Below are 25,062 nucleotides of genomic sequence, written 5' to 3'. Positions count from 1 at the left end.
CTCCCGTGGCCTCTGTTCCTGCAGGGTCGGCGCCCGGTGGGTGGTCACGGGAGCCCCACTGTGCTAAGTCTGGGTGTCGGGGCAAGTGTCCCGGGCAACGCTCAGAGCAGGGCAAAGAGCTCACGCGTGGACGGAGCGCCCTGCCCTGTGGCCCCGAGAGACCCAGGGTCATGCTCACCTTCCTCCATAAGATGGGCCTCCTGCCAGCCCGCCCTCGGTGGGTGGATGAAGGCCACGGACGCAAGCCCGGAGAGGGCACAGGGCACAGACGGGTCACACCCGGAGCCTGCCTTCCCTCGTCCTTCTCTCTTCCCGTGTGCCAGGCCAGCACCCCGAGAGACACAGGCCCTGCCATCCAGAAGCTGTGACATACCCGAGCGGCCTGGGAAACATGAAAGAGGGGCCAGAAGCAGCCAGTGGGGTAGGGAGGCCTCCGGGAAGGCCTGTGTCTGGGAGGGGGCGTGGGCAGGGGCCCGCGGATGTGGGGAGCCAGGGCCGCAGGCCGGGCAAGAGCGGCCTGGTGGGCGCCACTCAGTGACAACCTCCCAACCCGTCACCGGGGTAAGAGGGAAAGGCGCTGAGGGTCCAGAGACCCCGCAGGGCAGGAGTCAACTACCAGCATGGGCTCACCCCGCGGCCTCCTTGCTCCCTAGGCCTGGAGACACGGGACTCAAGGCCACAGCCTCTCCAAGGGCCCGGATGGGCTGCCCGGCAAGATAGGCCAGGCTGCCTCCCCGAGCGAGGCCCCCACCCGCCTTATCATGCCCTCTGCAGTTGGCGGACCAGAGTCCGCCCAGCTCGGGCCCCACAGGCTGCAGTCAGCAGGTTTGGGGACAGGCGTGGCGCCTCCTGCAGAGACCTGTGGACCACGGCTGGAGGCTATCTGGAGGAGGCGAGGCACGGTGCCAGCCCCACCATGAGCGAAGGAGGGGGCTGTCCTAGAGGCCCGTGCCCGGGAAGGGCCACCCCTTTAGGGCCCAAGGTGCCTAAGGCTATGTGCACCAGGGTAAGTGGGCCAAGACCCCCTTCAAAAGACCAGATGCACTGCGGGCTCCTGGCTGCAGGGGCGCCCTCGGGCCAGGCCTGTGCACTGGGGGCAGCCTGGTCAGCCTGGCACTTTGGGGTGAGGGGAGTCCACATTTACCGAGCACCCACTGTAGGACCCGGCCTACGCTTAGTCCTCACGACAGCCGCAGGGAAGGTGACGAAGGCCCAGAGAGGTTAAGCCACTTGCCTGAGGTCACAGAGCCGGCAGGAGGCAGACCAGCCTCCCAAAGGCCAGCTCTCCCACCTGTCCAGCCCCTACAGACACCTCTGCCCAGACCAGACCCTGCTTCTCCTGGACACCCACAGGGGAGCACAGAGCCTCAAGGTCAAAGCCGCTGCACCCCCCTCACCGGCCTCGTCCGCCAGGGGGGAGCTTGGGTGCTCTGGAGGAGGAGCGGAAGGAGGTACGTCTCACCACCTAGGACAGCAGGGCCGGCTTCCGGTTCTGGGCCCCACCGCACAGGGCCAGGAGCGGCTGGCTTATCTAACTTATCCTGGCCTCCGTGCTCTCATGTGGGAAATGGCCCCAACAATCCAACACCAAGGAGGCAGCCTGAAGAGGTGGGTGGCCAGGGCGGGGCAGAGGGGTACCTCTTACTTCCCAGGGGCCCGGAACAGGGCTGGGGTCCGTGCCTCCCCAGCTCATACCCCCAAGCTTGCTGCCAGCTACGGTCACCTGGCCGCCCCAGGGCTCTCGCAGGAGGCACAGGCCGGGCTTCGGGGGCGTCTGGCTTAGCCGTGGGCCACGGTGACCCCATCGTGCTGGCACACTCGGCCCCCTGCCGAGTTCACAGAAGGGAGCGCTAGGCTAGAAAGGGGAGGGAACGGGCCCTCCGTCACTCAGAGGTTAAAGCCAAGGCGCTGAAGCACCCTGCCCACAAGCGACCGCAGGAGCCACCCTGTCAGCTCAGGCAGAGGTGTGGCGGGAGGGCTGGTGGGGCTTGGAGACCCCTAAGGCCGCACCCACCAGCCCACCCTCCTTCGGCGGCTAAGGCTGAGCTCGGACACGTCTACCCCTTGGAGGAACAGTGGGAAGGGAAGACCGGTGAGGAGGGGACAGCGTCCCTAGAGGATGGGCCCTCCACTCCACTTCCTTTAGGCTACCGGGCAGGGCACCTCGCTGCCCACCCCGGGCAAGACGTCTCTCTCCCCACCTCCCGTAAGACCTGGGCTGAGACGGGGGCACAGGCCGCCAAGGGGGTGGGAGGGAGCAGCCCCAGCTGGAGAGGGAGGGCTGCCCAAGGGCTGGGGGGCTCCTGGTCTCGGTGGATGGGACCCTCAGGAATGGTGCCCACCATTCAGAAGGCCAGCTGGCCAGCTCTGCCAGCCTGACCCCCTGCACGCACCGTGGCTGACCGGACGGACCCCGGAGCCAAGGAGACCCATCGCAGGGGAGGGCGACCGGGTCGGGGGCTGGGATGTGGGGGGGTGCAGCGGCCCAGCACATTCACGGCCCCTGCACTCGAGGACTCAACCCAAAGCACCAATCACAAGACCAGGCGGGTCTGAAACCAGAAAACTCTTTATTGCAAAGGTACAAAAGCGTCACAGCAGAGATGTACAGCAATAAATTAGGTGGTGGCCGTGAGGGGACAGGGCAGGCGCAGGGCACATGTCATACGGACAAGGACCACGACGTGGGGTCTCTTCTCAATAATTTATACCATGATAAAAGCAGCACAAAAATAAATATTGAAATGGAACAGCTGAGTGACCAAGGCCAGGAAATGGGAGGCCTTGCCCCCTGGGAGGACAGAGCCTGCCTCCCTCGGGAAGGACCCCGAGTCTGAAGCACGAGAATCAGGAAAACAAACCCAAGGGACAGAGATCCTTGCCTTTTAAATAAAACAAATCCATACATTAAAACGGGGACAATGAAATCTCAACGAGCTGAAAGGAAAGGCATGAGAGAATGCTCCGGTCTTCCTTCCCTGGCCCCTGGTCCCCAGGAGCGGGCAGGCATGGCGAGGTGCCCCGGGCGGTGACAGAAGCCCCCTCTGGGCAGGGGCGGGGGGGGGGGGGGGGAGGGGGCATGCAGGGCGCCAGCACTCCCGAGGGCAGCAGGCAGCGGCGACAGACCCCGGCCCCCACCCCCCCTACTCCAACCGCAGCTCTGCTCGATTAGGGATTTACAGTAAAAACAGGAAAAAAGTTACGAAAAATCTGTACGATAAAATGTGTATATAATTTTATATATATATATACTTTTCTCTCTTTTAAATATTTCCCCGTGGTCCTTATTGATATCCAATGTGGATTACCTACCATGGCTATGGTATCGACAGCTTTTTTTTTTTTTTTTAAATTTTTTTTTTACACACTGGGCCTTTTGCTCCGTAAGGATCCGGCAGGCCCCAGACCCCTCACCTTCCCCCAGGACAAGGCGAAGGCCAAGGCCGCACGGCAGTGCTGCCGGAGAGACCCAGACGTCTTCCGTAGGGAGCTCTCCGGGCGTCTGTCCCGCCCAGTCTGCCTCTTCCTGCACAGGGGCCTTGCAGCTCGCTGGGGGTCTCCCTAGGTGGCGGGGGACAGGCCAAGAGGAAGCCGGGAGCCCCAGCAAAGGTCACCGAGGTCATCAGGGGCTCCAAGTGTCAGAAAGAAAGAACAGGTAAAAGTTTCAGGCGAGGAATAAGCACCAAGGTGGCCGCGTCCCCTTGTCCTCTGCACCAACAGACCACCCGGGCGCCCCCAGAAGGCTGGTCCTGGCCCGGTGCCTAGAGTCACCTCCTTGGCCATCACACCCTCCTCACCCTCGGACTCCACCGGTCACTCTGGCAGCGGGACCACAACCCACTCCCGAGGCCGCCGCCGACTTCCCACCTGCTCGGCAGGGATGGCTCCGCTTCCGCCCCGGACCCTGCCGGCCCTCCCTGCGCAGGGCTCCCCGCCAGCTCCCCGCTGCGGACCTCCCCGGGGTCGGTCCAACAGAGGGGAAATTCCCGAGTCCTCGTGCAACTCTGCACGTGTACCCCGGAGGCCCCCAAGGGACCACCCGGACCAACCCGCTCCTCCGAGGCCCCGCGCCGCCGGCACGCGGGGGTCACGGCAGGCGCGCCCCCAGGCGCGCGCAGTCCTAGCGCAGCCCCCCCTCCCTCCGCCTCGCGGGCCGCGGGCCTCTGGTGGGGCTGAAGCAGGGTCGGGGTGCTGTTCGCCACCGGGGACAAACGGCTCCTCCCCAGGCACCCAGAGCGCAGTCAGGGCAGGGAGGGGGTGCCCGCACCGGCCGCTGGACCACGGCAGGCCACTCTCGGGAGGGGTGGCAGACAGAGCCCCCGCCATCCGGGCCACAGGGCCGGCGACCTTCTGAGGACCTTCCCTCCATACGCCCCGACGCCCCCCGGCGCAAGACACGCGCCCCCGGAGACCTTCTGGAGAGAGCCGGCGGGGCCCGGGGGAGGGCCGGCTGTGTGCGTGCGCGTGCGTGCGCGTGCGTGCGGGAAGGCGTGCGGCCCGCGGGCTCGCCAGACCCCCATCTGCGGCCGCACCCTCGGCCTCGTCCCCGCCGGGAGTCTGCGCTTCGACTGGGGCGTTAAGGGGTCCGCGCCACGCGGACCCTCCGGCGGGCACCCGGGGGGGCGCCCCCCGCCCACCACCCCCCCCTCCCGGCGGCGGGCCACTAGGAGGCGGCCGAGAAGGGCACGGAGGCGGAGGAGACGTCGGCGGACTTGACGATGGTGATGACGCTGGTGGTGGCCACCTTGGTGGGGGCGACGGGCCCGCGGGCCACGGTGCGGGCGAAGGTCTGCAGGGCCTCGTACTTGGAGCGCAGCGCGTCGAGCTCCAGCCGCATGCTGCTGTTCTCCCGCGCCAGCTTCTCCACCTCCTGCTGCAGCTCCACCCGCTGCCGCTCCAGCTCCTCCTTCTGCGTCACGCGCTTGATGCGGCAGCTGGCCGCGTAGCCGCGGTTCTTGAGCGTGCGCCGGCGCTGCTTCAGGCGGGCCACCTCCTCCTTGGTGAGGCCCCGCAGGTGCTGGTTCAGCTCCCGCACCGACATGGACACCAGCTCGTCATCGCTGAGCACCGGGGCGTTCTCGCCCGCCTCCTTCTTGACCTGCGGGGGCCGCGCGGCACGGCGGTCAGCGCGGAGGAGGGGGTGGCCCGGCGTCTGCCCGCGAACGGAGGCCGCGTGGCCGAGAGCCTGGTCCCGGGCAGCAGGTACACCCGGAGGCACCCTCTCTGCCCCCCAAGCCGGCCCTCACGCCTCCGTCGGGGCAGGGGGCCTCCCGACGTCACGCACGCGGCAGAACGCGAGTGGCTCCCTGACGGGGATCCCCGCTACGCCTGCCCGTCACCTGGTTACCACCTGCCGTCCAGAACCTGCGAGGCTGTGGCCCACCCGTGCGCAGCCCTCTGTGAGTCTCCAGTGCCTGGTGCGGGCCGAAGCAGGTGTGGGGGGAACCCAGGCAGGTGAGTGAGGTGGGGGGGGGGGACCCAGGAAGGTGAAAGGGGGAACCCAGGCAGGTGTCCGGGACCGACGCAGGCAGGTGAGCAGGGGTGACCCAGGCAGGTGTGCGGGGCCGACACAGGCAGGTGAGCAGGGAACCCAGGCAGGTGTCCAGGGCCAATGCAGGCAGGTGTGCGGGGCCAACACAGGCAGGTGAGTGGGGGGGGGGGGGGGGACCCAGGAAGGTGAACGGGGGCGACCCAGGCAGGTGTGCAGGGTCCACCCAGGCAGGTGAGCCGCAGGGAGGCACAGCAGCCTGTCCTTCCACACCCCTCGGACAAAGTGGGGCCTCGGAAGGGGCTTCGACGTGCATGGCCCACGAATGCACGGAGGTCCCCTGTCCCGCCAGACCCAGCTCTGTTCCCAAGACGAGATAGCCGATCCAGGAGCCCACGCCAGCCTCAGAAGCTGGGAGGGCCCGGGGAGGCAGCACGCCGGGCCTGGTCGGAGCCGGGCCCCGCGAGCAGGAGTGCCGAGGTTGACACGCGCCCTGCCGGTGGTACTGCGGGACGGAGGCCATGCTGCCCACCCCTGGGGGCCGGGGATGAGCATGTCCTAGCAGGCAGGGATCCACACCTGCCACTCCCTCCCAAGGAGGCCATCCCCGTGGACGCCAGGGCCCACATCTCCTGAGGCCACAACCCAATCCTGTCCCCAGCTCCCTGGCACGGCTCTGCTGGCCAACAGCCCCCACCCGACTGCAGGGGACAGGGCCTCCCTCTTCACACTCAGGGCAGTCCTGGGAAAGAGGGGCCGCTGGGGCCGGAACGGACCTTTCCCAAGCCTGAGCTCGAGGCAGAAACGGGGTCTGCCCACCCCCACCCCACTTACCTTTAATGCCTTGTTTGGTTTGGGATTAGTCGTCATAACCTGGGCACAGTCACCCGAACAGAAGGGCTTGGAAACTGGATCTAGAAAATCAGACAAGAAACAGAAATGAGTGAGGTGAGGTTCTGGCCAGGCTGGGGACGGGGCCGGCTGCCGTCGCACGTGACCTGAAGCGGGGACGTCCCCACCACAGAGACGCTCCAAGGAGGCTCGGCTCCTCGGTCCACGTCCCCCCGAAAACAAGACAGGAGGCAGCCGGGACTGAGGGGGCTCCCCGCAGGGTGGGCATCCCGGCCACGCTGCCCAGTCCAGCATCAGCCCACGAAGCAACCCAGACCCACCCCGGCCCCCACGCTGGCAGCCACCCGCCTGGGGGGGCACCAGGCCCGGGCGGCCACTGCCTCCCATCCGACTCCCCCTCTGAGCTGAGCCGCTCGCACCCTCGAGGCACGGGACGCCACGTTGAAGGGCCAGAGCGCGCGGACCTAGAGCCCCCTCCCGAGAACGGCCTCACCCGGCACACGAGGAGCACCGCTGGCCCCCAGGACGGCACCCTGCCCGGGCAAGAGCCCCCGTGACTCCTGACCTCGCCTGGCTCCAGAGAGGAAGGGCCCCTTTGGGGAGCCCCTGCGTTTGCCCAGCGCACCCCCAGGGACGGGTGCAGCCCCACCCTCCCTAGCAGACCTACCTCCGCAAAGGGCACTGCAGCTGTGACATCACCACCCCCGCCTAGGCTGCCCCACAGCCCTGACCTGAGGCCCGCAGGATCCGGGAGGTAGGGGCCGCCACTGCTCGAGCTCACCGGCTGTCTGGCGGGAGCCGTCCCCGCCGCCCGCCAGCACCCCCCCTCCCCGCCACTGCCCGCCCTTCTGGTTTTGGCGTCTGCATTGTGTCACACATTCTAATCATTCATGAAAAAGCCAGCCAAAGCATCCCAAGCATGATTCCCCTCTGATAGTTGCCATGGCGACCTTGGGAAGTAGCCAGCCCCTGATGGTCGTCATGGAAACAGAGAAGCCCACAGCAACAATGGCTTTGGGCAGGCCGGTGCAGACATCACAGGTTGTGGGACAGTAAACAAACCAGTGTGCCCCGGCGGCTGGGGTGGGGGGCGGGAGGGCCCGGGCTCTGGACGTGCTGGCACATTCTGTAGCTGGCTTAGGAACCGGGGTCCACGTTCCAAACGCCAGGCAAGGTGAACTGAGCAGAGAGAACATCAGAAAACGCACAGGGGAAGGGGGGGGACCCGGGCCCCAGAGACGGAGCCGCACCAAAGCCTTCACCCTGGGGGTGAGTGGGGCTCGGGTGGACGGTCTCCACCCCTCCTTCGCCCACAGCCCCAGGACCCTTGCTACGGCACAGCCTAGACGCCACCCACCCCCAACAGCCCACCTGCCTCCCAGGTCTCAGCACCCGGGCCACCAAACCCCCTGGTTCACTGTTGCCTCTGGCAACACGGCCACTGTCCCAGGCACTGACGACGGATGATGGAGAGCAGGACAGCAGCAGGGCCGGGGCCAGGTGCACCCTCAGGAGGCTTCTGGCTCCTCCGCGCCACCCACGCACGCGCGGGAGGCAGACGCACTACAGCGTGGGATGACCCCAGCGGGAAGACAGGAGCTGCTTCCTGACAGCGGCCTGAACCCCAGCATCTGCAGGGGCACGGCGGGCCCGCTGAGTGCCCCTCCCTCCAGGTCCCGGGGTCAAAGCCATGCTAGAGAAGCCACCTGGAGGGCCAGCAGGAGCCAGGCGGCGGGGAGAGCCATGAGAAACTTTTCCACGGGAGCAGGAGGGGTGGCCGGGTGTCATTCCAGCACACGTCAGCGCACAAGGGCCTGGGCCGCCAGGGCATAGCTGTGTGGTGAGTCACGCCTGTTTACAGAGCGAGGAGCTCACATTCCCACAGACCCAAGGCCCTCCCACCCTGCACGGACCGCCCAGCCCGGCCCCAGCGGAGGAGGGACCTCCGCTCAGACCCCTACCAGACAGGGGTTTCTGTGCCTCACCACCCCCCCCACACCCCGCCCATGACGGGCCAGCTCAGCCAGGACCCCGGGCCACAGCGCTGCGTTCAGGGCAGGGACGCCCCGCCCCCTCTAGGGACCTGCCCTCCGTGACAGCGCGGGGCGGGGAGGCCCAGGTAAGCAGGAGCTACACAGGACTGGGCTCCGCGTCCTCCCCTCCACACAGACCTATGAGGGTCGGCTGGCAGGTCTGCAAGGTCAAGGTCACCTGGGGAAAGCCCTAAGTCCACCAGCTCTGAACCCACCTTGCCCAGCTGCCTGGCCTTCTGCGGGCAGGACACAGACAAGAGCCCGGGCAGAGACGGGAGAAGCGGGACCCCCGGGCCGGCCTGGGCTCCAAGCGAGGAGGGATCTCTGTGGGAGGCGGGCGCCACGAGGGGGTCTGACCTCCGGGGACTTCCTGCAGTTCTCAGACCTTCTGTCCAACAAGAACAACGTGAGGCCTGAGAGAACAGGAGTAAACGTAGACACGAAGCTGGAGAAAAAGCCAGCAAAGCTCTTCTCTCTGTCGGCCTTACGCTCTTCCTCTGGAAATGAGAGCATCAGAACCAGGGGCCCCGGGTTCTGTCCACCTCGCAAAGGCCTCGGCGGAGCCGAGCAGGTGACTCAAGGAGACGCCCTGACTGGGGGGGGGGGGGGGGGGGGGCTTCCCTCTCAACCCCCAGGGCTCCGGGGGCCTGGACCGGCACCCTCCAGAAGCCAGAGACCCCGGGCCAGGTGAGCAAGCCCCAGGCAGGAGCAGACACTGCCCCACGGCCCCGCGCTCGAAGACACGACCCCCACGGCCTCGGGCGGACCGGGTCTTGGCTCCTGCCCCCTGTTCAGGCACCCGCCCCGCAGGAAGTCTCCGCCGGCTGACGGAAAACAGGAGTGTCCTCCCGCCTCGAGAGGCGGTGTGCAGACCTGGGCTGCAGGTTCAGGGGCCGGGCTCCAGGAGCGCAGGGTTGGCCCCGGCTGCCCTTCCTGCGAGATCTCAGTACCCGGACAGTAAGGGCACAAGGGCTCACCTCTACCCAAGCCACACGAGGTACACGCAGTAGTGACCCGAGGTCGCTTCCCGCACGAAAGGCAAAAACCCGGCGGCAGCTTCTGGAAACAGGCTCAGAGAGAAGTTTGGCGCTTGTGACGGTGTGTAAGACGAAGGATTTTAAAACAACTGCCCTAAAACGTGTATTTATAAACCGCTGCACCTCAGGCCACCTCCACGGCCACCAGAGTGCACGCAGGAAGAACTGTGTTCTGAGACTCGGGGGGAACCCAGCCGGGGTGAGAGGCCACAGCCTGAGAGGCAGGTGCGCCAGCCACTCGAACTCCCTCCCCTCCCGCCGCAGGCCGGACGCCCCATCGCCGTGTAAGAAATCACCCACCCTGCCCCCGGCAGCTTCACGAGAGGTCGCTCCGGGGATCGGGCCCCACAACCATCAGTCACGGCAACGCCAGCCGGGCCGTGCACGCAGCCCGCGCTCTCCGCCGGCTCTTCTGAACTCCGGTCAAGTCACGGGAGCGGCTCAGTGGCCGGAGCCGGTGGGGGGGCGGGGGGGCGGGGGGGCCAGGAGTAGGTGGGTCTCCTCCGTGCCCGCCTGCCTGTCCGTCCACCCAGTGAGACCACGGACAGTCTCCCACAGCCCTCCAGAAGCTTCTGGTCAAGAAAGTCTGCGCGGTCAGCACTTCTAACTTGGAACACCTTTCAGGCGACCACTTCCCCAACTAAAGAGATCGGTTTTCAACCCAACGCCAGAAATTCGCTCTGAAGCGCGCCTACATGAGCTTAAGGCAGAGACCGCTCTAAAAGACACGTGCCAGCAGCCCGGACCGGGCCCGGCTCTGGGGACGGCACCGTTGAGAGTAAGTCAGGGAGCCGGTGCCGGCCCTCCCTCCCGAGGCCCACGAACAACGGGACCGCCCTTCCAGAAGCCAGGATCTCACCCCCTCTACCCCCCCAGCAAACGTGTACGGCTCGCCCGTCGTCTGACGCAGCTCATCTGGGGCGACTCACGGCCCCGGGTCATCCCCGCTGTGCTCCGGCTTTCGCGGGGCCGGACCCAGGCTCGGGGCCCGGGGGGACGCTTTCTCCACCGGTAAAGCCAGGTGGCTGACGGCAGCAATGGCCGCAGCCAAACGGCCCTGGGTCTAGATGGTGTGGCAGAAAAGAGGGTTCAGGGTCTCACGGGGCTCTTAGGTCGGTTAGACTAGACGGGGAGCTTCACGCGCACAGGAAGCCACAGCTCCGGCACCTAGCAGGGGGGGTCTCAGAAAACACCTGTTCCCGCTCGGTGTGGAGTGAGGGCGCCCACCGCTCCCCGGCCGGCTGCACCCGGCCCTCCCAGACGACTGTTCCACGCCGGCTCTCCCAGGGCGGCGGGTCCAGGGAGAGGGAGGGGGCAGGGGGCAAACAGGCAGGGAGGAAAGGGGCTCTGTCGTGGAGCACGTCTGCGCTCCCCCGATGGGTGCAAACCCCAAAGGCACAAGCCACGCTGACGTGACCGCCTCTGTCCCGGGGGTGCCGAGCGCCCCTCCTGCCAGCGCCACAGGACGCACCTGCCCCGCGAGCAAAGGTCAGCACGGCCAGCGTGCCCCATACGCTGACGCCTCACCCGACCGAAGACGGGCCCCAGGAGGACCGGGAGGGCTCCCACGCCCCGCCCACCCCAGACACTGGATGTCCGTGTCCCATCCGGCTCCCTCGACGTGGGGGTGCGTCCTGCCGCTCCTCGCCGGGCCCCCCACCAGCCCGGCCCACACCCAGCCTGCAGGCCGGCCCTGGCCGGCCGCCCTCCGGCAAGACACGACTGTCTGCCTGGCTCGGAGGACGTCTGGTCACCTTGTGTTTGCGGTTCGAGGAAGCTGTGTCATCCTGGCTCTGTCCAGAGGTGACTCAGGCGGCTGCCAGGCTGACAGCGGGCCGAGCGCCTCACCTCCCCGGCCACGCCCTGGCCCCCCACTCCTCTGGCCCCCCTCTGGGTGGTCCTTCTGTCTCTAAGCTCCCTTTGGGGTTCTGTTCGCTCCACAGCTGCCCAGGGGTCCCACCAGCCCCCCACCTCCACGTGCAGCCAGGCTGAGACAGCTTGCGTGTCTGACAGACCCCAGAGACGTGTCCTGTCCTCACACCCGCCCTCCTCCTGTGTCTCCAGCTCAGGTGATGACCCATCGCGCCGTTCACGCAGCAGTCGCCCCCAAGACCTTGTCCCTCCTTCCGTGGCCACCTGCTGAGCCGGGCCTGCTGGACTTGGCCCTCCAGGACTCCCTGGCTCAGGCCCCAGCTTCTTCCGTCTGGACCTCGGTCCCTCAAACGCAGCACCTCAAGGTGGTAGAAAAACCCCCTGCTTGAAGTCCCTCCCGAGCCCCTCACTGCCTGGACCACCTGTTGCGTTCCAAGCCTCCCCTCTGTCTGTGCTGGGCTCCCACCCTCCTTCCCCAGCCCTTGCTTCGCCGAAGCCCCCTCCTGCTCTCCCCGTGGTAGGCGGATGCCCTCTCCTGAGCCTCCATCGAGGGCCGTGCCCAAAACTGGGTCCTGATCTTTCCGTCCAAGGCTCGCTTCCCCTGCTGGATGGAGGGCGGGGGACATTCTCACCTACACCTGCTCCCCGCACCCCCTGGCGAGTGAAAGGCACGCTGCCTGGGGACGTGCGTCAGCACCGCACCCGAGGGCAGCGGGGCCTGGGCGCCCCACCTCAATACCTCTCCAGCCTCCCCTCATCCAGGGCAGCCGACAGGCAGCGCAGAAAAGCAGGCAGGGTGCCACCCCAGACCCCGGCTGTCAGACTCCGCGGCCGCAGGCCAGGTACCGAGGCCTCGGGCTTGGTGTCCTTGGGTAAAATGGGGTGGGGGTGGGGGGTGCGTGTATGACACGATCCCTACATTCGCTTCTACCCGTTCTGAAGTTCTATGATTTGAAGACAACACTTTCAATTTCCTGAAACTGCAAGAAAGAGGAAACATGACTGACAAAAAGCAAAAGTAAACACGGGAGCAGCGCATCTTCCCTGAGCAGGGAGCAGGGAGGCGGGGAGCAGAGGGGAGGGTGAGTCACTGTTTACTGCTCCGAGGAACAGCCACACAGAGAACGCTCACAGCTGCCCGGGTTCCATTTCCCGTGTGGACTGGACCCTAAGCCAGAAAGTCCACTCCAGAAACCTTTAGACTCGGGAACAGCCAGGACGCGGGCAGGACTCGTCCGCCGCCTGAGATGGTAAACAGACTCAGCTACCGGAGCCCCGAGAGGGACAGCGCGGTGGACAGGGGCGCGGAGAACGTCCGGAAAGCGGCCTCGCTCAGCACAGCCCGGGCGCTGGAGATGGGGCTGGAACGCAGCGAGCCCCGGAACCAACTTCCCCGAGGAGCCCCGATTCAACTCCCATTTTTAGCAACCACCTTGAAAGTGAGTGAGGCTGAACTTGGAACGCGTCCCTTAAAGTCCAGCTCCGTTCAAGCGCGGAAGGCAAGTGAGCTCCGGAGAGAAGACTTGCTTTGTGTTTTCGAGTTAGTAAACTTCATTTTGGAACCAGGAGAGATCCCCTCGTTAAGTTCTCAAAGCAGACCCCCCCTAGGGAGCTCAAACTCAAGCATTCCCACTGGTTTGCCCTGGGGAGGGAAGTCCTCCAGAGGGGTCAGCTACCCGCAAAGCGCAAAGCAAAGCGAGAGAGGCTGGCAAGCGAGTCTCACCTACCTGCACAGCCCACCGTCAGCTTCCGGACCCCTCCCACCTGCTTAGACGGACGCTCTTTAAAGAGCCCAGCCCCAGAAGGCGGCAGATCGGAGACCGCCGGCACACGGCTGCGCTTTATCAAGATACCTGTGCAGTGAGGGCTGTAAGGGCAAATCCTCACCGAGGCCAATAAGGGAGAAGGGGCAGGGAGAAGGGACACCCAAGCCACACTTGCGGGAACCCACTGACTCTATCTGCTGTGTGGGGCGTGGGTGTTGGAGACCAGGGAGCTTCCCCTGCCGGCACCTGGTGAGGGAAGGTGGCCGGATCTTCCACACTGACAATTCATTTGGCAGGGGAGCACTTCTGCCCCCGCCACGAGAGCGGCGCGACAGGTAAACAGCAGCATAATCATTAACACAGCTCGGAGAGCAGGAACTTCCAGCGGCCCCAAACACCAACTCCACCAATGTGGAGTCTTTGTCAAAAGACGCCACAACACGTGGCGAGGAGCAGTACGATCAGAGACAGCAGGCAGAGCGGTTTCTTTTACCTAAGGGAGACCTAGGTGGAGAGAGACACGTTTCCTGTACCCTCCCCAGGCTCCCGGAAAGGTGTGCGGAAGCCGGCACCCTGGCACACTGTGTCCCGAACGCGGCAGGATCACAGAGGAAGCCGCGGTCCGACTTAGAGGAGATGGAGCCCCCCACTCACCGATGAGAAAACTGAGAACCACGGGGCTCGGGAGAAGGGACACGTTCGCCCTGTCCCCCTCCCCACCCAAAGCTTCCACATCAGGGCCTCCCTCCGGGGAACCCCTGGCAGGTCAGCTGCTCAGAACGTGACATCGGTCATGAGTCCCCTTCTCCTTGCCCTCCCGCCCCCTCCCCCGGAGCGCGGGTGGAAGCCACCGCGGGGCAGGGCAGCACCCGCCGAGCCGGCGGAAGCACCCAGGTGGACGCGGCCGGGTGGGCCCTGCGCGACCACGCGCTCCCCTACACGTGGCCGTGTATTTTCGCCCCCGCCTTCCCGCCTCGCAGCGGACCTCGGCGGGCTAAAGGCGAAGCAGGTGGGGAGGGCAGGGCAGGGCAGGGGCGCCGGGCCCGCAGGAACGTCCGGGCTCCCTAGGCCGCCCCCCCGGGGTGGAGGGGGGGGCACCGCCTCCGGCTCGGACAAGGGGCGGGCGGGGGGCGGGGGGCGGGGGCGCGCTCCTGGGCCCGAGAAAGAAAAGCCCCGGCCCGCGCGGCGCGCTCGCGGTTGGGCACCTGACGGCAGGTGCGCGGGCCGGGGTCTCGGGGTCCCGCCCAACTTCGCCGCGGGTCCGAGGCACCGGTGACTCAGCGGCGCGCGGCCCCGACCCGCCCCCGCCCCGGCCCCGGCCCCGGCCCCCGGCCCCCGGCCCGGCCCGACGCGGCTGCTCCTCACCTGGCGTCGCGCGGGGGGGCGCGGGCGCGCGGCGGCTCCTCGCGGGCACGCGCTCTCCTCGCGCTCGCGCTCACTCTCGCGCTTCCTCTCGGCCGCCGCCTCGGCCGCGCGCTGGGGCTCCGACTTCGCGAAGAACAACAAGTCCCCCCCGCCGCCCGCCGCCAGCCCGCCCGCCCGGCTCCCCAGCATCTGACACCGCTTCCGGGATCGGCGTCGGCGCGCGTCACGCCGCCCCGCCCACCGCGCGCCGCCGCCCGGCCCGCCCGCCCTCCCGCCCGCGGCCCCGCCCACCGCGCGCCGCCGCCGCCCGGCCCGCCCCCCGGCCCCGCCCATGGTCAGGCCCCGCCCCTAGGCCCCGCCCCTCGTCCACCGCTGCCCCGCGCGCCCCCCGAGTCGCTGTTCCGGATCCCGCAGTGTTGCGGCTGCGGGAGCCGCCGGCTCGCCGCTCCCGCGCCTGCACCTGTGCCCGCAGGTGTCGTGCGCCCCGCGTAGTGACAGTCCTCCGGCTGAGGAAGCCTGCCCGGGAGCACCCCTGTTGCCCACAACGGCGCTCCTGGCCTCGTTGCTCTTCTCCCTGAGCACCTACTTCCCAGGTGGCCGGGCGCGCGGGCCCTCAGCCCCATCAGAGTCCTCGGGAGACAAAGGGAGTCGAGCTGGAGTACGCTCGCTCTCCGAGGACGGGGCGCTCGACGCTAGGGCCAGCCTCAGGGTCGCGGTGTCTATCACAGGAGATGAGTGAATGCATCACAGTGCCCACCACCCTGTCCAAGGGCAAGCAGGCCCTGCAAATGAGGGAAGGGCACCTGGCATTGCCTCCACCCCGGGCCTTAGACATCCCCAGGAATTTCTCTTTGGATAAGGAGGATTCTTCTCCATTATAGGAAAGACGGCAAGGTGAAATGATGATAAATGGCTTTGACCTACATCCCCTGTGAAAGTCTCAGAAACTCAGGAGCCTGGGGAACGGTGCCCAGCTGAAGCCCCAGCTCATGGTTTCAGTGGAGAAACACAGGCCCAGCAAAGGCAGGCACGGAAGGATGTTCTGGCCTCAGATCAGGGCCCGGCTCCTCCAGGAGCGAGCAGCCTGGTCCTGTCCCAGGTGGAGGACAGAGCTGGAGAGAGGACCCCACTGTCAAAATCCAAAACAAACAGAGACCAACCTTGCAAACTCCCTGAACAGACACCACCAGTTTGGTCATACCAACGAAGCTAAGGTAGTGGATTTTGCAAGGTTAAGTTGACCCAAGTCATTTCTTGCTGTGCCTCTGAAAATCAGAAGCAAAGCTTACTCTCTTTTCTGAGGTTGATGTGAAAGGGCCACTAGCCAATTCCATCGCTTAGGAAAATTCTGATATGAAAACCAATCCCTGTGGAGAATGAACACTGTGCTTTCTCACCATAGAAGCTGCTCTTTAAGGACACCCCCCTGAGCCCCATTCCGTGTTTTGGTTTGAGTGTTCCTGGATTTTCCAACTGTCTTTTTGGCATATACACAACAAACTCAATAATGACGGCTTTGGCCATTCGTTGGTTTTATTTACTTCTGTTACATAGGGACTTTTGACGTTTCATGGTGTCAGAAGTGGGATTCAAACAGAAGACAGCGCCCCCCACCCCCACCCCACACACAGACCCCGAGGCTGCTGAGCAAACAGACCCTGGCACCCACAGAGCCCACTGAGCTCACCACTTTCTTGTCGACCCTGAAGAGTGAAGGTGAGTCTCTCGAATCTGAGCTCTCTCTCTTAGGTTCTAAGCTGACCAACTTTATTGTGCATGCCTGCTCAGATGGCCAGTGTTTGTGTGCAAGACTCTCTATTTGCATCCTGTAAGGACCCTTTTGGAGCTGTGTTTTGGAGTCATTTTGTCCTTTAGCAGCTTCTGTTTGCCAATCAAAGAATGCATTCCATTTTCTCTGTCTTGTTTTTGAATAAGGTATGAAGGAGATGGGTTTTTGTTGTTATTGTTTTGGGTTTTTTTTTTTTTTTTGGTTTTGGTTTTTCTTTTTTTGGCGGGGGGGGGGGTAAGGGAGAAAGGAAGTAATTTTGTCTTGAATTAAAATGATTGTTCCAGAATAAGAAGGGAAAAAGGACAAGATCTAAATGGTTAAAGAATGTTGCAGATTTGTGGAAAGAGATCTTGAAAAAGGAATTTAATGTGAAGTCAAGCTAAGATTGGAATGGATTTATTTAACTTAAAAAAAAAAAAAGGATTTTAGGAGAGCCTGGCTGGCTCAGTCAATGGAGCATGCCACTCTTGATCTCGGGGTTGTGTGTTCAAGCCCTGTGTTGAGCGTGGAGCCTACTTAAAATTAAAAAAAAGGGGGGGGGGCGCCTGGGTGGCTCAGTCGGTTAAGTGTCTGACTTCAGCTCAAGTCACGATCTCGTGGTCCGTGAGTTCGAGCCCCGTGTCGGGCTCTGGGCTGATGGCTCAGAGCCTGGAGCCTGCTTCCAATTCTGTGTCTCCCTCTCTCTCTGCCCCTCCCCCGTTCATGCTCTGTCTCTCTCTGTCTCAAAAATAAATAAACGTTTAAAAAAAATTAAAAAAGGGGTGCCTGGGTGGCGCAGTCGGTTAAGCGTCCGACTTCAGCCAGGTCACGATCTCGCGGTCCGGGAGTTCGAGCCCCGCGTCGGGCTCTGGGCTGATGGCTCGGAGCCTGGAGCCTGTTTCCGATTCTGTGTCTCCCTCTCTCTCTGCCCCTCCCCTGTTCATGCTCTGTCTCTCTCTGTCCCAAAAAAAACGTTGAAAAAAAATTTTTTTAAATTAAAAAAAAAGAATTGTAATATCAAAAGTACATGGTACAAAATTAGAATTTGGTTTTTGCTGTTAAAATCACATTTTTTTTAGATTGTCAGTCTGCCCCTAACAAGAAATTGTAAACAAAGGTGTTTCTGTACTTTTAATGTATTTTGCCTGCAAAGCAAAGATTCTGTATTTTATGAAAATAATTTCATGTGCTTTGTCCTTACCAAGTCTTGGATTAGGTAGGAAAATAACTGAGTCCTCTGTATTAAAAGAACTGAGTTTCATTTTTGCAACTCTGTAACTTTCTGTACCTGCCTCTGAAATTTTAATTGTCACTTGGTAGGAATGAATAACTAAGTACTTTACTGTTTTCACAGTGAACTCTGATCCTGTTTGATCACGTGTTTTAAACCTTTTGGATATTTTTGACAAATTTATCACATATCAAATTCTAAATGAAGTCCTTTTGACCCCAAACTAACTTTGGGATTTTAAAAAGGATCCCTAGACTATCTCAAAAGATTCGTTCCCTCTCCTTATAAAAGAGATGCTGAACAAATTATGTTTTGTTACATTCCATGGGAAGCATTGTCAAATAAAGAATGAAGTCTTTAGCTGATATCTGTATAAATATATGTTAGTAATATAAGCATTCCAGAAATTCCATGAAATTCTTAAAGTCTGACATGTCCTGCTATAATGTTATGTCATAATTCAGGTTATTGTTTTAAAATGTATGTCACATAAAATAACCAAATTTCTGGGGCTTCTGGGTGGCTCAGTCGGTTGAGTATCCAACTTCAGCTCAGGTCATGATCTCAGGGTTCGTGAGTTCGAGCCCCACATCAGGCTCTGTGCTGACCTGCTTCAGATTCTGGGTCTCCCTCTCTCTCTGCCCCTCCCCTGCTTGCTCTCTCTCTCTCTCTCTCTCTCCCTGTCTCAAAAATGAACATAAATTTTTTTTTAAATAAGAACCAAATTTCCTTGTCAAAGGCATTATAATGAACTCCCACTACATCTTTAACCATGGCCATTTTTAAGCCTTTTGCCATTTACAGACACTTACTGTTTTATTCTGATGCTTTCACAAAAAACGTTCCTGCAAAAATGCTTCCTTTACAAAGACATTCATGGGAACAACCCTAACAAGCAGTCCAGAATGCAGGTTCTCTGAAAACCTCAAGACCATAGCACTGAACTGAGTGAGGATTTCTGAAACTTTAATGGAAAACTGATTGAGTCGTAAAGCCGCTAACTCAAAATGAAGCAAAACAATTTTGTTAATTACAAAACACTGAACAAACTGATAGAGATGACTGTAATTTGGACGACTTCATTTACAGCGTTGCTGGTTCTTTAATGTCTTGTTTTCCAGATGTAAAGGATCCTTTTTCTCCTCTGTCTGAAGTTATCTATGACTCACAACAGTTTGGTAAAGTGTATCTTTGCAACAAAGGTTGAAACATTTTTCTTCCCCCTCCCCCCATTCCTCCAGAAATTAGAAACTCTTACTATTCTCTTTTTAAATTGTTTTATTTTTTAATTAAATACTCTCATTTTTCATGACAATATGTGTGTTTGCATAAGTTTAAAAATAATCTGTTCTCCCTATAACAAGACAAAACTGGCTTGGCTTCCTGGCCTGGAGATGCTTTTGAAAGTCTAATCTGAGTTCCTTTATGAAACATTCCAGCAAGGTAGATTTAAAAGCACCTATAAGGGGGCCCCTGGGTGGCTCAGTTGGTTAAGCATCCAACTTCGGCTCAGGTCATGATCTCATGGTTCACGGGTTTGAGCCCCTCTTCAGGCTCTGCCTTGACAGTTCAGAGCCTGGAGCCTGCTTCGGATTCTGTGTCTCCGTCTCTCTTTGCCCCTCCCCTGTTCTCTCTCTCTCTCTCTCTCTCTCTCTCTCAAAAACAAATAAACATTTTTGAAAAGCACCTATGTGATCAATCACTATTCCTGTGTACTTATGTAAATAATCATACCAAGTATTTGGAAACAGTCTTAATTTGCAAGCAAATTAGTCTTACTGTGGTTATCTTTGATAGACAGGGGATGATTACAGAGAGAAAAATAGGCTTCGATAATACATCTTTGTGGATATCAGATTCTAGTGCTGTTTCTTGTCTCTGAGATTTTGTTTTCTACCTGTAATCTGGACTGCATCCTGAATTCTTCCGGTTTCCTCCAAAATTTGGCTAGAATTTTCCAAACTAACATTTCCAATTCTCCCATTCTCTGGACTTGGAATCTTTATGAAACTAAAACCATCCTTTGCCCAACGCTGGACAACTCGATATCAACTTCGGAGAGCTCAGCACAACAGCTCGTGTGTGGACGGCGACCCGTGCCTGGGGCCGTGTGACTGCTTGGAAAGATCCCCAGGCACATTCATGCCACAAGCTAGAGAAACGGTCAGATCACCACTGCCCTGCTCTCGCCTCATCTGAAGAGTCTCCAACCCCGACGTCTGCAAACTCAACCAGCCGCTCTCCAAACTCAGAAACTGAATTTGTAATTTGCTTGAAATATTAACCTTTTTCTTTTGTTGCCGTAGAAATCTCTGTCGTTAAACTACCCGCTCGCTCGCGTCGTATAGAGGCCTGATTTAGATGGAGCCCAACTGAGGCACTGGCCAACACCCTCAAGTTCACCCTGTCCTAAGCAACTGTTGGGCGATGCGACTGTTAAGACATTATGCATGCTTTTGAAAAATAACTTTAAAAAAATATAACCCATTTAATGTATTTGAATTGTGACATCTTCGCTCCTGGGAACCTCGGCTCCGGGGAACTTTTCAGTCCTCGGGTATTGCTGCCCTTACGGTCATCATGCTGGCCTCTCCAGTACCTTGTACACTCTCCAGGGTTTGAAATGCGGTAGGCAGCTCCTGGTGTGCCGAATGGTACCCATTAGGACCAATCCCCTGGATGAAATCAACAAGAACCACAGAAATGATGGAGACTGCGACCACGGCCCTTGGGCCTGAGGACTCAGCAAGTCTGAAGGTGAGGGAACCCCACTGACAGAGCCACCAGAAAGGGGACCCCTCTGTCAAAATCCAAAACAAACAGAGACCCACCTTGCAAACTCCCTGAACAGACACCACCAGTTTGGTCATACCAACGAAGCTGAGGTAGCAGACTTTGCAAGGCTAAGTTGACCCAAGTCACTTCTTGATTGTGCCTCTGAAAATCAGAGCAAAGCTTCCTCTCTTTCCCGAGGTTGATGTGAGAGGACCGCTAACCAATTCCCTGCCGTTGAGGAAAATTCTGATACGAAAACCAATCCCTGTGGAGAATGAACACTGCTTTCTCACCATAGAAGCCGCTCCCTAAGGACACCCCCCGAGCCCCCTTCTGTGTTTTGGTTTGAGTGTTCCCGGCTTTGCCAACTGTCTTTTTGGTGTATACACAACAAACTCAACAATGACGGCTTTGGCCATCCGTTGGTTTTATTTACTTCTGTTAGGTAGGGATGTCTGGCGCCTCCCAAGTCACATGGCCCGCCAGCCCACCAACGCCACCCCCCCCCCCCCCAGCACTAGGATGGGAGGCTGAGCCCCTTGACCGTTCCTGGGTCCGTCTTGCAGAAAAAGTGAGCTGCCTCAACGAGGCTGCACGTCTGAGTTCCGGACGAGGAACAGAGGAAACTCGCCAGGGCTCTGGGGGCGACCACAGGCCTCCCGTGGGCACGGCTGCACCTGCTGAGGGGCGTTCAAGAGCCTCAGTTGACTTGTGGGGGGGATTCTAGGAAACAGGCAGGAGAAAGTGCCAGGAAGTTTGTGGGCCTGTGGTCCACGGTTAGCGCCGCAGCGTGGCTTGGCATTCAGGAAGCCGCCTGGAGAAATGGGCCTCTTCCTGAGCGACCTCGTTCTCACTGGGCGTGGCGGGCCTCGGGGGCTAACCGGGCACACGGGTGTTTGCTGACCGCCTCAACACCGGCCCATCGCTCCAGGGTCGATCCCCCACCCCCTCCCCGACGTCCCCTCGGATGCGCAAGGGGCCTCCTCAGAGGAAAGCTGGGGCTGCCGGCCCCTCGGGTTGGGAACGATTTGGTTCCTCGCGTCCACTTTCCCCTATCTGGACCTCAGCGTCTTCTAGAACGTTTGGTTTCTGAGAGCAGCTCCGAGGTTCTCCCACATCAGCTCCCCGAAGGCAGGAAGAGCCGGACCCTGGGTGGCTGGGACGAGGTGGAGGGTGCAGGTGTGACCCGGGGACTCCTCACTGCACAGTCCTGGCCTCAGTTTCCCCAACTGTAAAACGGGCTCGGAAAAATAGAAGGAAGGTGGGTTTTTCAATGAGTCACGTAGAAACAGCGTGACGACCATTTGCAAAAAGAGGTCCTCACCGCACATCAGTATTGTACATTTCCAATGGACCAGAGACCTGACGTTCTTAAGAAGAAGCCATTAAGTGATGAAAACCTTCTGGAAATGGGCTGTGGAAAGGCTTGCACAACGAGAACATACTGGGTGCCACTCAGCTGTGCGCTTAAAAGGGCTGAAAATGGAAATCTTGGGGCGCCTGGGTGGCCCAGTCAGTTAGGCGTCCGACCCTTGGTTTCAGCTCGGGTCATGATCTCACAGTTCGTGAGTTCACGCCTCACGTCAGGCTTTGCAAGGACAGCCCGGAACCTGCTTGGGATTCTCTCTCTCTCTCTCTCTCTGCCCCTCCCTGCTCTCATTCTCTCAAAATAAGTAAATAAACTTAAAAAAAAAATAGTAAACCTTATAAATATTTTCCTGCAATAAAAAATGAATTAAAAAAAACATTAAAATATTTGCAGAAAACACGAATGACTCCTTAGAAAACTCTGGAGCAGGAAAAATGTTTTTAAATCACAGTTAAAGACCCAGGCCCTGGGAGCGCCTGAGTGGCTCAGTCGGTTGAGCCTCCGACTCTTGATTTCAGCTTAGGTCATGATCCCAGGGTCATGGGATCAAGCCCCACACCACCATGCTAAGCATGGATTGTGCTTAAGATTTTTTTCTCTCTCTCTTTCTCTCTCTATGCCCCTCTCTCCTGCTCACCTGCTCTTTCTCTCTAAAATAAACCCCCAGACACACTAAAAAAGATTTAAGGCAAAAATCACCATGAGCAAAGTCACAACATAAAGTATACACTAGGGAAAAATATTGGCAACCCACATCACAAAGGTCTATCTCCCTAATCTACAAAAGGCTCCTAGGATTATAAAAGGAAGCGATAAAAAGGGGCAGAGGATATGAACAGATCCCTCAGGAAAAAACATACAATGACAAACACAGAGAAAGCTGAGCGTGATCAGAGCGGTGCACGTTAACACGGTATCGAAATCCCATTTCGCGGCCATCAGAATCCAGAATCAGACGTCGCCGTCAGGCAAGGCGTGGGGAGCAGGCGGCCGCGGCCGCCGGTGGGGGTGCAGGAGGGGAATCCGGGGGCTCCTTCCCCGGAGACCCTGCCCGTCCCCAGACCCGGCCTCCCCCCTCCCAGGGCTGGCTGCCACAGGTGCACCTGCTCACGTGTGAGACCTGGGGCGTGCGCGGCTCATCGCGGGGGCGCAGGTCGTGACAGCAAAAGGTGAGGCGGCCACGTCCTCGCTAAGGGATCGGCCAGGTGAGCGGCGGGACGCGGGCACCCGGGCGCCCCACGCAAGGCACACGCCAGGTCACGTGCGCGGGCGCGGGAGTCTCGTGAGCGCCGCGTGAGTGGGTGGCCTGCGCCACCTGCGGCGCCAGGAGGGAGGGAGACCCCCGTGTGTCCGTGTGTCTGTCTGTACCTGCCAGGCGGACGCCGCAGGAAGGACAAGGTCAGAACGAGCGTCGGCTCGCACCAGATAAAGCGCCCGTCGGAGCCCCCGCGAGAGGCGCCACCTGCTCCTCGACCCCTGTGCGCGCGGCCCCGCCCTCCTTCCAGAGAATCACACGTTGGCAGCGCCGCGCGGCGGACTCAGGTGGCCCTGGCGGAGGTCCGGGGAACGGGAGGGACCCCGAGGTCCCGAGTTTGACTCCTCCGGGGGAAGGGGAGAGGCAGGGGCCAGGCCAACTCCAGCACCCCCCCCCCAGGGGGCACCCTGGCCCCGGAAAGGTGGGGGTTGGACCTCGGACAGCCGGGCCTGGGGGACAAGGTAGGGCGGGCGAGCCGGGCCCTCTGGGAAGTCAGCGGGGCGGGGTGTTTGCGCCCCACGCCCTGTGAGGGGGAAGCCTTTGCAGGCGGATGTTTGCTGACCCGGAACGGATGAGTCATGCGTCAGCGCAGGGCAGGCGGTGCTGGTGCTCGCGACGCCCCTTCCTCGGCCCTCCCGGCCACGACTGCCCCGGAGGATGAAGCTTGGCCGGGGAAGCCCCCCTCCCCGCGCCCGGGGAGCCGGCAGCTCTGCCTCGGCGGGGTCCACCTGCTCTCAGGGCCCGTCCTCAGCCTCGCTGGGGAGTCTCCAGGGCCTCAGCCCGTCCCCAGCGCGTGCAGGTCCCACCCTTTTCCCTGCAGGGGAACACCGCCCCCCCCCCAACCCTGGGTCCTCTACCAGGAAGCAGCGATGGCTACCGGGTGACTCTGGGGTGGCTGAGACCCGCCGTCTGCTTGTCCCCGGCTCACTTCTGGGGTGGAGGCCTGGGTCGGCTCGGCTTGGGGAGGGGCCAGTCTGGAAACCCATCTTTCTCCCGCTAGTGGGGGCAGAGGGGCCCCTCCCTCACCGCAGGTCCGGAGGGAGCACCCTGGCACTGGGCGGCTGTGTGGCCTTGGGCGGGACGCCCGATCTCCGAGCCTGCCTCCACGTCCCTAAACTGGGAGGAGGACTGCCTGAGGGTCAGACGCAGTGAGCTCTTTGTAAGCTGCAGAACGCTCCCAAACGAAAAGACCCCCGTCGCCAGGATGATGGTATTGAAGAAGTAATAAAGTTGACTTCCATTCAACACTCTGAGAGCAACCAGGTCAAGATTCCTGAAGAACAAACTTCTCCCGACCCCTCCCACCTGCCCCGGGCGGCAGGTCCGTCCTCTCTGCAGTCCGGCGAGGTTCCTGCTGCCTCCTGGTAGAATCTCCAGCTTGTCGGCTGCCAGCAGGCCCCTCAGACAGAGAATGGTCTGGCACCGAATGTGACTCGCGGGACGTGGAAGTCACAGCGGGACAGCCATTTCGCTCGCCCCCGGACGACCGCAACGGTATCGATGAGCAGCCGCGGATTCTCTCGCTCTCGTGCCCCACACCCCGGGGGAGGTACTTACTGTGGATTCATCAGACCCTTCCCAGGAGCCGGGCACGGGGGCTCTGCCGTCCCCACGTTACGGAGCGTCAGGGAGCCAGGACTGGGGCCTGGACACTTGTGAGCGGGGGGACTCTGGTTCCGGCGAGAGGCCCGGGCACAGGCATTTATTCTGGTCTTGCCAAACGGAGACAAGCTGCGTGTCCACGTCGGAGGGCGTGGCCCTTACCGGGGCCGGCCGGGAGCCAAGCTCCGTGACCACAGCAAGCTGCACCTTCTGGGGATGCCGGGACGGTGCCTTCCCACCAGGAGCCTGGCCAGACCTTCCCCACGGCCTCGGCCGACAGAGGACGGCGGGCGTCACGTCCGGCGTCGCGAAGGCCGGGTCGCGAAACAAATCGTTGCGTTTTCCCAAACGCCAACCATTTCTCCCGCTCTCCAGCCCCGGCTGGGCGTCGCACGATTCAGTTCCGTCTCCACGAGGCACCGGCACAGAGCACAGGTGAGGGGCTCCGTCCCCAAGCTGCCCCCATGTCCCCGGACGCCTGCACAAGCCCCGGGTCCCCAGGCTGCGCCCGTTGCTGCCCGGTTGACGACAGATTCGGGGTCAGTAATTCTCTGCGATGGAAGCCATCACAGTGCTGCTCACGATGTGAGAGCGTCACGCATAGGGTGACAGCGTTACTGTGAAGGAAACAGGGCAGGAACAGTCAGAG

General features: G+C 61.0%; 1 protein-coding gene and 1 long non-coding RNA gene across 8 annotated transcripts; one reads left to right on the top strand and one right to left on the bottom strand.

The window, feature by feature from the left end:
- Positions 1-2,553: 2,553 nt before the first annotated feature.
- MAFK (MAF bZIP transcription factor K) lies at positions 2,554-24,387 on the bottom strand. Of its 7 annotated transcripts, XM_047839245.1 has the most exons (4): positions 8,589-8,608; positions 8,047-8,191; positions 6,323-6,402; positions 2,554-5,098 (listed from the first exon to the last, which is right to left on the bottom strand). In XM_047839245.1, exons 2-4 carry the CDS (start codon positions 8,126-8,128, stop codon positions 4,664-4,666), a joined length of 597 nt encoding a protein of 198 aa, XP_047695201.1. In that variant the 5' UTR covers positions 8,129-8,191; positions 8,589-8,608; the 3' UTR covers positions 2,554-4,663. The 7 variants fall into 7 exon arrangements, with proteins under 7 accessions (XP_047695201.1, XP_047695204.1, XP_047695203.1 ...); XM_047839248.1 differs by lacking the exons at positions 8,047-8,191; positions 8,589-8,608 and adding an exon at positions 24,369-24,387; XM_047839247.1 differs by lacking the exons at positions 8,047-8,191; positions 8,589-8,608 and adding an exon at positions 14,414-14,611.
- Positions 13,000-20,838, top strand: LOC125154705 (uncharacterized). The gene is made up of 3 exons (XR_007147887.1): positions 13,000-13,813; positions 15,968-16,129; positions 18,534-20,838. It is a non-coding gene; the product is annotated as an uncharacterized LOC125154705 (long non-coding RNA).
- Positions 24,388-25,062: the final 675 nt, after the last annotated feature.

The sequence above is a fragment of the Prionailurus viverrinus genome, chromosome E3 (genome assembly GCF_022837055.1).
Source record: "Prionailurus viverrinus isolate Anna chromosome E3, UM_Priviv_1.0, whole genome shotgun sequence".
NCBI lineage: Eukaryota > Metazoa > Chordata > Mammalia > Carnivora > Felidae > Prionailurus > Prionailurus viverrinus.
The sequence above is the reverse complement of the archived record's forward strand: the minus strand, read 5'-3'. Positions and strand labels throughout refer to the sequence as shown.

Excerpts from the sequence above, each read along its gene's own strand:
- MAFK (XM_047839241.1), bottom strand. The coding sequence starts at position 6,727 with ATGGGAGGCAGTGGCCGCCCGGGCCTGGTGCCCCCCCAGGCGGGTGGC. Across the intron at positions 5,099-6,322 it reads AACCAAACAAGGCATTAAAG|GTCAAGAAGGAGGCGGGCGA; the intron begins GTAAGTGGGGTG and ends CGGCCCCCGCAG.